Below are 17,347 nucleotides of genomic sequence, written 5' to 3'. Positions count from 1 at the left end.
TGTTGCCCTAACCCAGTCAATGCACCACTGAGGAACACGCCTCTGTCCCTTTCCTTTCCCTGCAAGTTTTAAAGCTGAGAAGTCACCCAACCTGGCATAACGATCCCAGATGCCAGGCACTCCAACACTCTTCTGAGGGCCTCGCCAGCTCCCATTGGTCGATTTGCTGTTCCAATTGACTTCTCACAGAGAAGCTCCAGGGGCTAAAAAATGATAGAGACTTTTAAAAAAAAATGATAAAGGAACAAAAAGTGCCAAAGATTCCTAACAAATTATTTTCCTGAATATATGTGTGTCTGTCTGTGGCAAACTCCAAGAGAGGGCTTCTACATGCTCAACAGTTCTTCCTAAAACAAAGAATTTGGGCTCATCTAAAAGTACATCTGAGTTTTCTATATCAAAGCCCTCTAGCTGACTGAATTAAACTCAACAAACATTAATTAAATAACTACTATTTTCAAGTACTATTCTAGGTAGGGGGAGGTATGAAGTTGAGGTAAAGACATGGTTGTGAAAATACACATAGCAAAATAATAAAATCTCACTTTTATTTCCCAAAAAGGCAATTTCTGTGAAGCTGGAAATGGTTTCAGGTTACAAGAAGTTTTTTGCCATTCACATAGAAAATCACACAAAGAAAGTACATATAAAATTGTAGAAATGGCCATCAAAAGGTACCCTTACCCATCCTCTAAGGGGAGCCCAAGTAGGAACACGGGTGCATAGGTCTCTCAGAACCCTGATGACTATGACACACGACTTCAGCCCATTAGCTCTGGCCTAGAGTAATAAAGCACAGGCACTTTAAACCAAAGCACCCCCACACACCAAAGGCAAAGAATGTCTTGCGGTGCTACTTTGTCAAGGGTAAACAATGTAGAGTCACAACATTAAAGTTTATAGTTGAGTCATTATGATGTAGAAAAGCAACATTACTCTTAACACAAAGCAGCAACTATGCCTCTACTCCTTTACAAGTCCCCTTCTGGGATGTTAAATTCATTCAGGTGCTCCTTTAGCTACTGTACTCAACAGGCGCTAAATTCAGCACAGCTGTCATCCCATGTTAAGTACTTTAATATAAAGTTAGCCAGTTAAAATTTATGAATTTGCTACTTAAAGACAAATATAAGAACAAGATGCAAACCTGGAACCACTTGGCGTGTCGGAGTGACGCCAAGGCAGCAAGGCATTTCTGCCTGTCCAGAACGTCCGGGGGGTCGTTGACTGATAGCGTTTCTATTCATGGATGGAATAAGAAGACAAGGTACAGTTTGACCAAGGGGTTTCTGTCAGGTGGAAAGGGGATGTGGCAGCTTCCTAAAGGGCAGCTGAGGCTCCCAAAAGATGTTGATCTCTACCCTTTACCAGGGAAGGAGAACCTAAAGTGTACTTGACTCTTCCCTAAGAGGAAAACTTAAAAACTGCAAAAAGGGAAGTTACTGCAAAAGGAAAAGTCCTATTTAAAGGGAAGATTTATAAATTCTATCCTTTCTTTACATGTTATTATTACTTTCTGGGTTTTTTTTCCCCAAAACTACCTGATTTACAAACCTATAATAAGAAAAAGGGGGTGTTAAAATAAAATCCCTCTCTGCTTTCAATGTCATTTTAAAGTTTCTAGAGCGAAGGGAACCACTTCCGCCCACAAGGCTTGACTGCCTTGGCCCCAGCCTGTGACAGAGAGAGTCCTGTTGGTCAAAGGTCCAGCGTCCCTAAAGTTGACAAACTAAAAGGCTTGGTAGACGAAGTCAGATATCAGAACCAAAGGCAATCAACAGACCACAGAAAAAAAAAAAGCATCTTCAGACTGTGCTGCAGCAAAATTGAAGTTAATTTTTTTCCTTTTAATCTGCAGATCAGGGTTTTAGATAAGGCTAGTTCAAAAGCTTTATTTTGCAAACAGGAGCATTTGTGTGATGTTTATGATACAGAATTTATTCATTCCTTGGAGCAAAACAAAAAATTTTGAAATGATCAGACATCAAGTCATCTATAATTTCAAAAACATAATTAAATGAGAGTGTAACTTTATCCAAAACTCCACATCACACCTTTGGGAATTTTGTAAACTTCAACCACTAAAAATGGTCAGATGAAGAGACCAAATGAAGCACCTATCATTTTTGCAGCAACACAAACTGTTTGCATATCTCCAACTTCATGAACATGCAGAATTCATTCAGTAGTCTTCAACAATTTTTAAAGAGTTTTAAAGTTACCATGTTTTCACGGTTTCAAAGGGCCACATGATGAACTGACACAAAAACAATTTTACAACATTTACATGAACACACTAAAGGCCCCAAATGAAAATGGTGAAGTCCCAAATGAAAAGTGCTACTCAATTTTAGCACAACCATTGTCAATCCCCTTAAGTTTCACAAAGGTGAACACTGAGATTTGATCTTTAAGACAAAGTGATGACATCTATTTAGGCATAATTTGACCAATACAATCTAAAACTGAATAGCACATTTAAATAGTGAGTTAACACCAACATTTTCAAGTTTCCAGACAATTGCTGACTATATTCAGCCTTCCATACCTCCAGCTAAAAGTTTTTCCATTTCTTCCCTGACAACAGGTGATGTCAAATGAATGGTCAAGGACAATGGAGGCTCTTTTGTATTTTTTATTACAATTGCTGCTTCACCTATGGATTGGATTATTTCATATTTGTCTTCTGTAATAGCCTGTAATGCAAAATTATAAAAAAAAATTTTCAAAACACTTTTCACCTTAGGTTGTAGTTAATATATCAACCTAAAACCCTGTAGCAAGCAAGAAAAAATTATTTAGGGTTTATTTATTAGCTTTGTCATTTGAGCAGGCTGTTTGATGGACTCCCCCTCAAACATGCCTATGTAATCATTTCACAGCTAAGAAAGATGGTGGCTTTCATAAATAAAATTTCATTCATATAAAAACCTGAACTTTAAAAAAAAAAGATAAACTAAGAGATGCTAAATCTTGTGCTTTACAAAAGCATTTAATCAAGGATTAAATAAGCACAGCTTGAGTCCACTTTAAAAAAAATATACACATACATCAATTTATCTGCAACTTTGTAGGAACACATCTACTATACAAAGCAACAGTAGTAGAGGCTAAATTGTATTTTTCAGATTATCTGAACTTCAATTATGCACTCTGTGTCCTAGCAAAAGTTGACTTTTCATCTGAGGAAATAAAAATCTGGATTTTAATAATTCTGTTATCAAACAAATTAGTCTCGTTTTGGGTACTATTACAGACATGGCTCATTGCTTAATAGATTTACAATGAAGTATAAAATGTCAATAAGTAAAAGACCAGACTAATCCATACAGATGAAAATATTCAATTTGATACATATAAAATATGGGCCTAAAATGAGGCTAGCAATTTGTAAAATTTTACAAAATGGTTCCAAAAAATGATTCTTGGTCTGTGCTAAAAGTAGTGGGCATGGGCTACCGCCTCCTAAAGCTATACTCACAGCAAGCTGGACTCCCAAGTTGTCCGCCACTTTGTCCAAAAGGGCACTTGTAGGTTTCTCCTTACACAAAAGGACTAATTCCAAATCCAAATCCCCCTTGAGCAGGAGACCCTTTGCTACCAAGCCAACCCGCATCACTCCTCGAAGAGTCCTGGTCAAGTGCTCAGTCTTCTGTTCCCTGAGGGACAAACCAATAAATCTTATGAAGTTAGACTCACTTTGGTTGGGAACCCAGTCATCCCACTGTCAATTGGCCATTTTTTTTTTAAAAAGAAAGGAGCTGTTTACACTCACTGGCCTGCCAAAAACTTACCCCCCTTCTTTGTTTTCTTCTTCAGCTACCACATCCATAGCCTCAGGTTCAGGCTGCTCTCCACTGACTTTTTCCTGTTCATCTATCCAATCAGACACAGCTTTAAGTGCTCGTTCTGTATGAGATACCATGTTCTGAACAGCTTCCAATTCCTCCTGAGTTGGATAAACAGCAGAATGCTTTGCCATCACATGGCGGTCATCATTCACAAAAATACGCATTGGCCGCTGGAAAATAAATAATTCAAAGTTATAAATTTTATAGAGAAATAGATTACCATACACATGCAAGAGCTAAGAATATTAGCAGCTTACCATTTTTTATTTCTTGGGATTTCTTTTGTAGTGTCTAAGAATTAAATTTCGGCTAATTTTTCAAACCGTATGACAGTTGTCCTTGGATGTATCAATTCTGCCACTTTTATCTAAAAAACCAGAAAGAGTATTTAGTTCCAAATGGTTCAGTACAGTAAACTGTAGCTTCCATTAGTAGTTATTAAAATGCATGGATAAGTAAAGTTGTTTGTCATACTGATGAAGCCAGAGCACATAGTAGGACAGTGCTTTATTGTGTTTTCAAACAATTCATTGAGGAGCTAAAGATTTCAAATACCAATTATAAATTGCCTTCAAGTGATCCACTATAATGGTATTGAAAATGCTATATACAGATGGAAGGGATATGGCAAAGCAGTGGTTCAGGGAGTTGGTGTGAGGGTTAGAACAGAATATCAATGGAGAGAGATTCTTAAAAACTTCAGGGAGGAACACGTCTTCTCAAAATAACATGTCAAATATGTTAAGATATGACATCATGAATCAAGGCAAGCCTTCAGATCTCTGCTTTCTATAATCTATAACAACTTAAATACAAACACAGCTAAGATTACAATGTAGTCAGTACAATCCAACTACAATCTATGAATTCCTATTCCATTCAAACAATCCAGTCTGCACAAGAATAATCTTCCAATGAAGAAAACAGAATTGATGAATATAAGGTCCTGAAAAAAAATCACTCATTCTGTATAACTGCTGACTCTTACACTTTAAAATATAAGTGTCAAAGTACTAGGCCAACACCATAGGAGACAGTACTTACATACACAGTTTTGCTGGCCGAATTAACATCATCCCACAAGATCTTGGGACTACTTAATAGTTCTAATTAGAAATTCAAAGAAATTTATATAGATGTGCAGGAGAATTCACTTCAGGAATCTACACAAAATTACATGCTTAAGAAGCTCAAAAGTGCTGGTTGTTATGACATGCATATGAACAAGATCATTAGATGATACAACCACTGAATATCTACTCTAACTAGCTGAATAGGAATATTATAAGGAATATAGCTAGCCAGATGCTAACTTTAAAAATCATCAGGTATTTGCATAATAAACCACACATGGTCCAATCTAGGTTGGCTTCTACTAAAGGGGTTAGAACTATGTTCACTAGTTTGGACCATAATATAAAGGTTACAATATAAAAGCTGAATCACAGCTGCCAATAATGTACCTTGATGTTTCCAAATCAAGTAAAGTAAAAATTTCCAACTAAAACACCTTGCAACACCACTGATGCTTCTTTATGTGGCCCAGTCTCCCAAACACAGAAAAAATGGACAGACTCTTCATTTCAAACTCTGATTCCATAAAACAAGAAAAAAGTTCCATCAGACCCTTTTCACCAGTAATGAACTTGTCTATATTATTTGGGCTAAAACCTGTTTATATTCAACACTTTTTTTAAAATCTAGAAACACCCAGGTATGACAATACGTGTGAAATAAACATGACTAGCACACAAATGTTGGTAGTGTTGCTACAACCATTCTGAAATGCAACTTGGAATTATGTTAACAGAGCCTCAAATGCTCATCCTCTCTAACCCAGAATTCCCACTGCTTGGCACATAACCCCAAAGAGGTAGATGACAGAAGACACATCAATTTATAGTAGCATTTTTTGTAGTAGCAAAGAACTGGAAACAAAGTAGACATTCATCAACTGACAAATGGCTAACCAAATTGTGATATATGAATATAATGGAATATTACTGCACCATAAGAAACAAAGAACATGAAGAATATATAGAAACTTGGGAAGACATATGAACTGATGCAGAGAGAAGGAAGAAACAGGAAAACATACAAAATGAAAATAATGTAAATGGAAAGAATAACATTCTTAAAAAATGAACATTATATAACTATCATGATAAAGCTTGGATCAAAAAAGAAAAATAAAATGAACATCTCTCCCTTCTTTGCAAAGGTGGAGGTCTATAGTGCAGCATACCGTATATACTGTCAGACTCAAATGATGTACTGGTTAGTTTTGCTGAACTGCTTTTTTTTCCTTATTCTTTGTTATGAGATAGCTCTCTAGTTAAGAGAGGGGAGAGGGACATATTTGGAAATAAAACTGATAGTGTAGCAAAATTATAATGACTGAGTTTGACCCTGAGGAGACTGCATAGTGACAAAAGATTTTGTCTTGGAGTGAGGAAGATCTGGATTCAAGTCCCACTGGCTGGCTGTGTGACCCTACGCAAGGCACTTCTCCTCTGTCCCAGGAAACTCTCTAAGGCTATATTGCCAACATTAAGCAGACCCACACTGGCAGATGGGGTTCTTCCCTGGGAGCTCCTCAACCAATGACAGCTATCACAGGCCTGGCTATCAAAAATGGGGGGGTGGGAAGGGCCAGGAGAAGAATATACTTCTCTACCTTATTTGAAAAGGTGGGGAACTATGGATGTGGAATACTGCAAATACCAAAAGACATATTTGATGTGTTTAGTTTTGCTAAACTGCTTTTTTTCCCTTCTTTGTTCTAAAGGATAGCTTTCTCATGTAGTGAAAGGACTATATGAAGAGATGAAGGTTATATAAAATAAAATATATCAGTAACTTTAAAAAAAAGTACCAATTATGACTCGAAAAAAAGTCTAAAAAGTCTAAAAAAAGCAGGATGCTTTTACTTATTGTATTCTTATTACTGCCTCCAAGACAATAATATCAATGAATGAAATCAAGGAGGTTAAAGACAATAATATCAATGAATGAAATCAAGTAGGTTGTTAAAAGCCTTAGTAATTTAATGTGTCTCACAATATTACACTGCCTAATTCTGATAAATCATCTCACCAGCTTTTCCTCTAGCAACAGGCCAGCACAATTATATGGCAATAAATGACACGCTTTTGTGAATAAAATTAAGGGATAATTATCAGAGTATTTTAAAAAGCTGGAGTCAAATCCTTTATAGCCTAACACACTGATATGCTCTTCTATTTATCTCATATATACAATCTAAACCAACCTTAAAAATCTCTTAATAATGAATAGTTGTGGAATATATCTCACTAATTCAATTCTATTTTAAAATCTATTCTTTGTAAATGGCAATACCTTTCCAAGAATTTACACTTAAAGTGGTGTACATGATTTCTGGCACACAGCCCCTACAGCTTCTACAACACTTAACTGTCTTTATGATTCTAATTTTATAAAGAAATAACTGATTGAAGCTGTGAAATACAACTAAACCATGAGTGGAAGAATTAAGCCAGTCCAGCTGAAATTCTTGCTTTGATCAAGGTATTGCTTTCTCCTTTATTCAGCTGTGAGGAAGCACGCACAAAGATAGATTCCTTGTGCCCTAAGAAACTCCTCTCTGAGCTGCACAAGGCTGAACATTTTAAAAATCTTTGAAAAGACAAAAAAAAAATCTTGTGGAGGAGGTTCAATGTTGGGAGATAAATGATATTACCAATGTGAGAAATAAATGACGCATATATAGAAAAGCAGAGCTAGTGGGGCTTGGAAAAAGGGAAAAAGTAAAATATTAAGGGACAACTGATTACAAGTATGCATTTCTATTGTTCTCCCTAAAAGCTGTTAGGTTTTCCATGGGAAAGTACTTTCCCATAGTTCTTCAGGATAGTAGTATCTATTCTATCCAAAGACCTTTGCTAGTGCAAAGCTTCTACAGGCTAGCAAAAATGAAGGCATACTATATTATAGTAGGCCTAGAATCCTAATTCCATGCACGTGACAAAAAACCAAGTAAACATGACGGTGAGGCTTATTAAAGCCTGAGATTCTGTTTCTAAATATTCAACAACTAGAGGAAAAGCATCCTAACAAGAAAAAAATTCTACACTAAAGAATTTTAATGACTGAGGGATCAAGTTTTTTCCCCGATCACTAGTCTATTTCACCTGCCCTGAAGAGAATACCTACAGCATGCATAATACAAAGAAATCATTTAAACTGCCATCTGAACTCTCCCTAATTACTACAATGAGATTCTTTCAACTTGTTGTTAAAAAGAGGAGATTCTTGGTTCTTCAAATGGAACGTTTTCCTGTATTATCACTTCAGAAGTTTCCTATACCTACCCTGTCCCGAACATCAGCCAGGGCCACCTGAGAACATTCAAAACAAAAATCAGTTTAAGGTATAATAGTGGGTAAAAAGTATGCTGGACTTAGGCTCAGGAGAGGACTAGACTGGCACCATCAAGGCTCCAACATTTAATAACTGTGTGGCCCTAGGCAAGTCCTCCAAATTTGTTTCTTCTTCATCTACAAAATGAAAGTAACATGTTTTCAAAGTTACATTACCTACCTAGCACATCACTGCAAGGAAAGTACTTTGTAAACTTTAAAGCTATACAAATGTAAATTGTTATATTTAATAAAAATTATGTTTAATAAGTTTTCCTCTGATCACTGTGGTATGGGGATGTTCCTAGGTAGCTGAGGTTTGGAATGTGAGGAGGGGGGGAGTTTTGACCCTAGATTTTTAAACCTTGTATCAGCTGAGCATACTCTCTGCTAAGTTCTACACCAATCTGGAAAGGCTTCAGGTAGGGGGTTCAGTAATGGCTTAAATGTAGGATGTCCAAGAACCAACTTAATTAGATTTGGATAAATTCACAAATTGGGGATGAAGGGTGATGATTTTTTTTTCCTTTTTGCCACAGCAACTCTTAAAATGCTTCCACCAATACTAGCATTCTAGTTAGGGCAGCACTATACTTCAGTGACCAGAATTTCCACTCTAATGAAACAATGGATCAATCAAGGGCCAGGGAGTCAATCAATCAATAATGGCCAGAGAGTCAATACAAATCCTAGAGGGATTAAGTTTCAATTCAATAGGCACTAAGCCCTGGCCTTTATATTAGCCCAAGCAAACCTCATTTATCCATCTCTGACCAACCAGTGAAATTAAGTAGTAACTGTTTTACATCTTCAGACTTTATGAAAAGCTGAACTGAAAATAATTTAATTGACTTAACAAATTTGAAGGTGTCAACTTGGAAACTGAGTATCAATGCCACTTAGTAAACTTAAGATCCAATATAAATACAGGCAGTAAGATTATGACATAAAATGAAGCCCTCACTTAAATACACTTCCACATAACTAATTCAGTGTAAAACATTTTAAAAACTATTTTAACATCTTCCATTTATAAGAAGGAATTGCCTGTTTATTATGATGTAACAACTAACCAGCAATCTCTTTCACTTACCTTTCACTACAGTCAGGTCCCAAACAACAGTAGTGCTTATTTTTTATTATTAAGGCTAAAGTCATTAGCACACAGTATGTGATTGCTAAAACCCATAGAAAATGCACAAATCCCCTTTGAGCCAGTAGTTCTCATCTTGGAGTACAAAACTATTAAACTAAGAAGAAGCAAAAGTGAATTCTCTGTGCTCTATCTCACTTAATTTATGCAAGCCATCTCTCTGACAGTGGTGGGAAAGAAAAGTGAAAAGGCAGTAAGTCAGCAGGGAGAGGGAGGAAAAAAAAGAGAAAGAATCAAGTAAACTAATAATCCATCATAGAGTAACTCAAGAGTAGACTTTTCATCTTTAGCCTCCCTTTACACTATATATGTTTCTTGTACGTGCAGCATTGTTTGCATACTTGTCTCCCCTCCCTCCCCCCCTCAGAATATGAGTTTGTTGAGGGCAGGGACCTTTGCCTTTCTATATATCCCTATTGCTTAGCAACAGTGCCTGAAGGCCACATAGTAGGCACTTAAATGCTTGCTGACTGACAACCATTAATTCTAACCAGAATCATTTAAAGTAAGCCTAAGAATAAGCATTATTCAAAGAAATAATTTCAGAATTCAAATTTTCAATGGAACTAGCTCTGATGAAATGATTCAACATTTCAAATATCCAGAGCACGGCTTTTTCTTAATTTGAATGTGAAGGCATTTTGCACATGTTAAAATGACTTAATAAGAAAGATTAATTTCAACTATTACCATTACACATTTCCCTAAGGATTTATCGGACATAGTATACAATAAAAGACAATCTCTAATGCAACCCTGGTAATTGAAAGCTGTAATTCTAAGTTTTTAAGTTTTAAGCCATGAAGATGGGGAGTGGGAGGTGGGAAGCGAGAATTCAATTGGTCATTCCTTTTAATAGACACTTAAGAATAGCAATCATTCTAATTGTTTTAACTCTACCACTTGCCAACTATACTGTAATACCTGTAAAGTACTGTCTTGGAAGGGTCTCTGGATGTTTAACAGATCACATACCCTAGGAGACACAAAATTAATAAACTGATGAGGATGAAAAAACAAATACACCTAACTCATGTTTAGAAGTGTTATTTCTAACTAACAATTTCAGGCCTGGCAGAAATAGACATCCACTTACCTTAAAAAAAAGGATAAGCTAAAGTTATTGTAGCCTAAGCAACCAAAAACTGTAGCAAGAAATATGAAGCCTGTATCATCAGTTGACAGGTAGAACTTTTGTATAGAAAAGACCTCCAGCCTTGGGATCAAGAGACATAGGTTTGTATCCTGAGATACAAAGGTTTGTATGCCACACATCACAAAGAACAAATTTTTATCTGAAGCAGTGAATGATAAAATTTGAATAAATTAAGTAAGGACACAGGGTCCACGTAGAAGTTAGGTACCAGCCTAAACCAAACTTTAAAAGCAGATTTCACTCTCAATATGCAAGTTCTGCTAACGACCAATCAGAGAAATGGTGGACAGACAAGATATGTTACCACAAATAAGGAAGATGCCATCCTCAGGGAACTCTCTTCTAACACTTGCTCTTCCTCCAATTCCTCCTCTAGTCTATCACAAGTAAATGCTTAGATGGAATGCACAGAAAACCACCACATTCTGAGACACAGGAAAATCAAAATATTAACAGTAATCTTGCCAATATACCACTTGAAAACAAACATTCAAATGTGAGAAAAAAAACAATTTGATGCCGACAGTCCACAGAAAAGCCTGCAAAATTGTGAATATACTGCAAAGAACTAGAGAAATTGTTGCCTAGGGCCATTTTCCTTCAGTGAGAATACTTCCACGTGATTAAGGACAGTTCAGTTGCAGTGATTCACAAGCCACTAAGCCTTTTAGATCCCAAACTTCTGTAGGGCAGGGAACCTGAACCTGATGTAAGCGAGGACAGGTTCTACACTTAGTGCAGAGATTCCTCCAGTATTTAGATGGAGAACAAAAGGCAACCTGATTTCATTCACAATTTCTGAAAACTGTGGATAGCTGATCAAGAGCTGAGATTGTTTTTGCAAACGATTAAAGATGGGCAAAGACAATGATGCAGGTCTACAAAATAACAGAAGTGGCATGAGAATTTCTTCCTCTCATATCTTGAATTGGCCTTTCTTTACTATTCTTGATTTACCCATACTTCATCATCAGGGGTGCTGCAAGACCAAATTTTGTGCCTTAGCATCCTAACAGCCTGACTGAATATGAATTTTCAAAGATATAGGAAACACAACTTCTCACCAATCTAAACTTATAAATGTAAGAAAATTTCAAATCAGTGAAATCTATGAGGGAACAATGGAAGACTTAAATCAAATCCCCAATTCAATCTCCCAGGCGACTTGCTTAACAATCTCGGCACCCATTGCTATTGATTCTTTTCCTTTTATTTATTTATTTTTTGAGGTGGAGAGGAAGAGATTCCAGTGGGGTATGGATAAGTTTCCCTAATGCCAATTATTTATCTCCCTTGCCTCTCACTACAGAAAAAAAATCGTCAGATACATACACCCAAGTCCTTCCCCCATCCCACCTCCCTTTTCAGAAGCAGCATGGACAAGATCTGCAAGCATAATGCCCGTATGGAGATGGAAGACCATAGGCCACTCAGGGCTCTGCTCAGAGCACCTAAGGGAGCACCCACGCGCCCGAAGAGGACAAAGGAGGCTGCAGCATTCACCAAAAAGACCAGTGGCAGCTTCCAACAAGACAAAAACGCAGCCCCTCCAACACCTCAAAACATGCAATGAGGCTCGGAGGAGACCAGGCCATAGCGAACCCTGGGCCGTCACAATCCGCACAAGGGCCCAGGCGAGAATCGCCTCATCCAGCGGCCCACGCTCCCGTGCCTGCTACCACCAACCTGCCACCGGTACCCAGACGCGGGACTGGGCAGGGCCGAGAGCGAGGATCAAGGATAAAGGGAGTAGCCAGCGGGGATGCTCTACCAAAAAGGGGCGTGTGCCGCGGGCCAGCGCTTGGCTCCCAGGGCCCAGGCCCCGACCGAGGAGATGGACCAAGCGACCGCCCCGGGGGAGGGGGCAGGCAGGATCCCCGCCGTGCCCGCGGGTCCCGGAGGGGCTGCCATGGGGAGGGGGGGCGTGGACGGAGGACAAAGCCGGAGGCCGCGCCGGCAGGCAGGCAAGCAAGCAGCCCGCCCGCTGGCACGCACGCACGCACGCCCTCCCTTGCGGGGCCGGGCCGGGCCCGTGAGAGGAGGCAGAGTATGGGGCCAGCACGCTCATGCCGCCGACACCGGCGCGAGGCTCCGCCGGGCACGGGGCTGGGGGGCGTGAGGATGAAGGGAACATGCGCGCGCACCGGGGCCTCACCGCCGCCATTTTGTTTCCTCGGCACAATGGGGGAGAGTAACGGCCGAGCGCGGGAGCGAGGCCGGGGATGGGGGAGGGGCCCGGCAGCGAGGGGCGGGCGGGGACTAGGGCCGGCTCCGGGGCCCAGGGGCAGCGGCCGCGCCGCTCCCCCGGGGGCGCCGCACAGCGCGTCAAGGACCCCGGCCCCCTGCCTCACGCCCGCGGGGGACCGGGCCCGGGGGAGGCCGCTGGGCCGCCGTGCGCAGGGGGGAGGGGGAAGGAGGAGAGCCCCGTCGGGGCCCGCCCTTACCTTGTCGGCACCCCCTCGCCAGCAGCAGCAGCCGCCGCCGCCGCTGCCTCCTCCAGCGACAGCCCCCGGGTCCCCCAACCACGCGGTGCGCTGGGCTGCTCTGTCCGACTGCAATGGCGAGAGGAGGAGGAGGAGCCGGGACTGGGGGCGAGCGGGCGGGCAGGCGGGCGGGAGCGCGCGCCGGAAAGATGGGAGCACGTGACCGAAGGCGCCCCGCCCCCTTTTCTCTCCGCTTTTCTACGCGCAGGCTCCTCTGCCAGGGACCCTTCGTAGAGGTGAGGGCGGGGGGGGGGCGGAGAACGTGATCCGTGGCACGTGACAGTGGCTAGAGCCTGTGGCGTCCTGTGCGTTTCTGGTCACATGTTAGTGGTACTTTTTCTCTCTCTCCCCTATATTGGGCTGGTTGCCGGGAGGTGCCGTAGTCACGTGACAAGAGGCAGACGTTCCAGAGGAGCCGCCATCCCGGATTCAGAGCGGCGCAGGCGCAGACCCAGACGCATCTGCCTGAGGGGCGGTCTGGAGGCTGGAGGGTAGAGGGCGTGAGACTCCGCCCCAGCTTTTAAACTAGAGTTCCCAGCTCTCGGCACCGCGGCGGCCGCTGAGAATAAAGGTACGGCTGTGGGGAATCGTCGCATCCAGCCCCTGCTTGTCACAGAAGAGGAAACCGAGGTCCAGAGAGGGCTATAGACTTGTCCAGGGTCACTCAGCCAGGAAGCAACAGAGCAAGAATTTTAAACGATTCCCGTGAGTCCAAATCTACTCATTCAGAACAGGGTGAGGAAACCCAGCCAAGGAGGAAAGCTGATGGGGCTGGACAGAGGACGCCCAGCCTGAGCCGTCCACCGCGTGGCTGGAGTTAGGAAGCCCTGAGTTCAAATTCTGGCTGACACTTGCAAGCTTTGTGGCCTTGGGCAGGTCACTTCATTTTTCTTTAAAATGAAGATGGAGACATTGTAGAGTAGGGTAGAGAGACAGCCTCAGGGTCCGGAGACCCTAGATTCAGACTCGGTCTCTGACAAGCTGGCAGTGCGACCTTTGGCTAGTCACTTAACCTATCTGGGCCCCAGGCAGCTTTCTAAGTCTGTAAAGTGCAGAGTGGTCTGTATTGGTGGAGGGAGCGCTCACTAGAACCCTTTTTGACTTGATCTTCACACGGTGGTTGTGAGACTCCACCGGAACAGACCATGCAATCGCTTTGCAAGCCTGCTCAGGGGCTCCTCAAACTCAGACCCCGAGTGTGAGGGGATTGGTAGTCTTGTCTCTCACTTAACTCAAGCTACTTTTCATGCAACTCTCAACCCTCTGATTCCTTGACCTACCTCCATTTTCCTAGTACCTTTCCCCTGCAGTGGTTTCCCTTGAGTATTATCTACCGTTTTAGTGATTTACTTGCCACTACCATAAAAGAATGCATTGCCCCCTGACCTAGCAATCCCCATCTTTTTTTTTCTCTTGAGCTAAAGAGAAATACAAAATTTACCTGATTAATGGTGCATGCCTTGAATTAACCTCTCACTACTTACTGCTTGACAATCCCACCCATCTCTTATCAATTCAGTGCAGTGATTGATCCAGACCAGCCCTGAAGTCAGGAGTACCTGAATTCAAATCTGGCCTCAGACCAAACACTCAACACACACTTACTAGCTATGTGACCCTAGGCAAGTCACTTAACCCCAATTGCCTAAAAAAAAAAAGCTCACTTTCTAATGAGGGAGAACTGTCTACCACCGATAAAACGTAAGTACTGAGTAAATGGAAGACACTCTGAGAGGGGAAGGCATAGGGGGAGGGGGAGTGGACTTTATAGGGAAAGGTTGTGCTACACAGAGCCTTGAAGAGGCTCCATTTTTCCGAACACAGGACGTACTAGAGCAGCAGTTTGCCCAAACTGTTGCCTTTCATTAACTGTGATTTTGCCATTAAATTTGCATTAGCAATTGCAGACAGCTGCAGGCTTTTAGAGTTGAGAGGACCTTAACTTCTAGTCCAGATCCAAGATGTTCATAGTCATTTCCGTACCTAGCAAAGGACATTCTTCAATGAACTCAGCCTAGGTCTTTTCCATTTTTTTCTTTTCGTCTACTGTAGTCGCAAAGGAACTTCTGTCTCAGTGTGTTTTAGAACATTGCACAGTAAACCTTCATTATCTTCCAGCGCAGGAGAGGGTTGCCATCTCATTCCCTATATTCTGCACCTTTGAACAGAGAGGGTGGTTTGATTTCTTTATGAAATAATTCCTACCCAGCATGGCCCTGTTTCTTACTCCTTACTTGGTAATATTTTCCATTTGCAGGCCTGAGACAGTCAGCCTCTATTGCTTTGTGTAAAACCAGTAAGGACAGGTGAGAGTTCTCACTAGGGTAAAACTCGCCTAGGTAAGTGCCTGGGGATTCCCATACAGCTTGTCCTAGTGTGTGCACCAGCTACTTTTGTTCTGAGAGAGCAGGCCTCTGACGAGCCCTTTGGCTCCCCTGTGTGCACGCAGAGGAGCTAGGAAGACCCGGGAGCAAGGCTGGAGGAGTGTGGATGCTGTCTCTGGTCTGGAAAGGACTAGCGGAGTCAGATTGCCTAGCTCTGAATCTCCATGGCTCTGCTGCTTACTACTGGCGAGGTCTTTGTCAAGAAAGCCTTTCTGCATCAGTAACCTCATCTGTGAAACAAAGGAATGAGCTAGAGGGCTTCCAAGGTCCCTTCCACTTCTGCTTAACAACAGCTGGCATTTGTACACCCTACATGGTACTCTACATACATGCTCTCGTTTGTTCTTCGCAATAACATGGTAGGGTAGGTACTACAGATATGATCCCTGTTTTATAGAGGAGGAAACTGAGGCTCAGAAAAGTGAATCGGATTTTCCCATGGCCATGTAGTGCCAGGATTAGAGCCTAAGGATCTTTTGAATTTCCAAGATCAGTTTTCTTTCCACTTCAACATGTTTCTCCTCTCAACTCTATGGTCCTGGTAGTATAAAACCACCAGAGAGGTTCTTTCTATTCCCCACTCTAATTTGCCTCCTTTTCGGCAAGGTGAACCAGCCTGCCTGAAGCAGCAAGATGCCTTGAGGAAGAGACAAGAGGCGGCACATGCCCCTTAGATCGAACCACCTCCCCTCTATCCCTGGTAGAGGCAGCCCAGAATCCTGGGGGGAAACCTTTGTGAGAAAGAAAGGGGCTTGCCATTGCCGATCTCAACACCCTCTGCTCACCGATGGCCACCCAAAGGCAGAGAAGCCAAAGAGCCCTGGGGATGGGAGACAGAAACACGTACAGCCCTGCAGACCACTAGCCCTTGAAACCACAGGCAGGTGAAACAACTTTTGTGGCAGTGCAGTTCTTGGTTGTTCCCTCATCAGCCAGAGCTACCAAAGACCCAAAGGAGAGAGTTCCAGCACCGGTAACATCTGGTTTTAGTAACAGGAATGATATTAAAGAGGATCTGTTACCATCACCTTGACCACTGTAACCCTGAGGACCACAGGACCTTTCCATATATCTTGGAGCTGAAACTTCTGTGTGTTGTCTTCTGTTACGATGTATGCTCTTTGAGGGCAAGGACTAGCTTGCATTTCTCTTTGCATGTATTCCAGTGTGCTTTGTACACAAACACTTAAGTATTTTTCATTCAGTTATGGAAAGTTGAACAAGACCACAGGTCAAAGGAAAATATTGAGGGGCTAGGGGAGGAAAGGTGATTAGAGGCAGGAGAAAATAGGGGTAAACAAGATAGCTCTCCAGGGATTTTTTTAATTAGGAAGGAAAGGTAGAAACATTCAAAATAAGGTGATAGTGAACAGAGTTGCGTTTTCCAGCCCAGATTAAGCCTCTGAACAGTAAAATACCTAAACTTATGGGAGCTTAGGTTGGGGCTGAAAGTTGGGAACAAGAGGAGAAAGATGAAAGGGTCTTGTTTTGAGGTTATACCTTTTTAAGAACTATTAGAGGGCACAAATGGGAAAACACAAATCGTAGTTGATATCTGAATTAAAACTGCCGCCAGGGGGCGTCAATGAGCTTCCAAAATCTGCAGCCTCAGTCTTACAATCTAGAGGAGGACTGGGTAGTGACAGTGGTGATCTCTAACTTCTAACCCACGGTGTTTGGGACAAGATTCCAGGAGCCGAGTCAGTCAACAAGCATTTAAGTGTTTACCTTGTACCAAGCACTGGGCTAAGTGTGGGAAATATGAGTTAACACACGTAAATCACTTTGCAAACCTCAAAGGACTCCGTGTATATTATATATCATATCTAATGTTATCGAAACAGCTCTGATAATACAAAGAATGAACTAACTGTCCCTGCCTTCAAGGAGCTCATGTTAAAATGGAGGCTACAACATGCA

General features: G+C 41.8%; 1 protein-coding gene across 4 annotated transcripts in view; it reads right to left on the bottom strand.

Moving 5' to 3' along the window:
- ILF3 (interleukin enhancer binding factor 3) overlaps positions 1–13,195 on the bottom strand; it is a 32,868-nt gene extending 19,673 nt beyond the window's left edge. For 2 of the 4 annotated variants that reach the window (XM_020995406.2, XM_020995408.2), the window contains exons 1-8: positions 13,005–13,195; positions 4,109–4,218; positions 3,795–4,021; positions 3,482–3,659; positions 2,549–2,696; positions 1,148–1,239; positions 685–780; positions 92–203 (exon numbers count right to left, since the gene is read on the bottom strand). In XM_020995406.2, the coding sequence (XP_020851065.1) occupies positions 92–203; positions 685–780; positions 1,148–1,239; positions 2,549–2,696; positions 3,482–3,659; positions 3,795–4,021; positions 4,109–4,111 (856 nt within the window). In that variant the 5' untranslated portion in view covers positions 4,112–4,218; positions 13,005–13,195. Of the gene's footprint in view, positions 1–91; positions 204–684; positions 781–1,147; positions 1,240–2,548; positions 2,697–3,481; positions 3,660–3,794; positions 4,022–4,108; positions 4,219–10,328; positions 10,381–13,004 lie in introns of all 4 variants that reach the window. The other 2 variants (XM_020995407.2, XM_020995409.2) reach the window with 2 other exon arrangements.
- Positions 13,196–17,347: the final 4,152 nt, after the last annotated feature.

Source organism: Phascolarctos cinereus, unplaced genomic scaffold, assembly GCF_003287225.1.
Source record: "Phascolarctos cinereus isolate Bilbo 61053 unplaced genomic scaffold, phaCin_HiC Scaffold_4;HRSCAF=312, whole genome shotgun sequence".
NCBI classification, from domain to species: Eukaryota; Metazoa; Chordata; class Mammalia; order Diprotodontia; family Phascolarctidae; genus Phascolarctos; species Phascolarctos cinereus.
The sequence above is the reverse complement of the archived record's forward strand: the minus strand, read 5'-3'. Positions and strand labels throughout refer to the sequence as shown.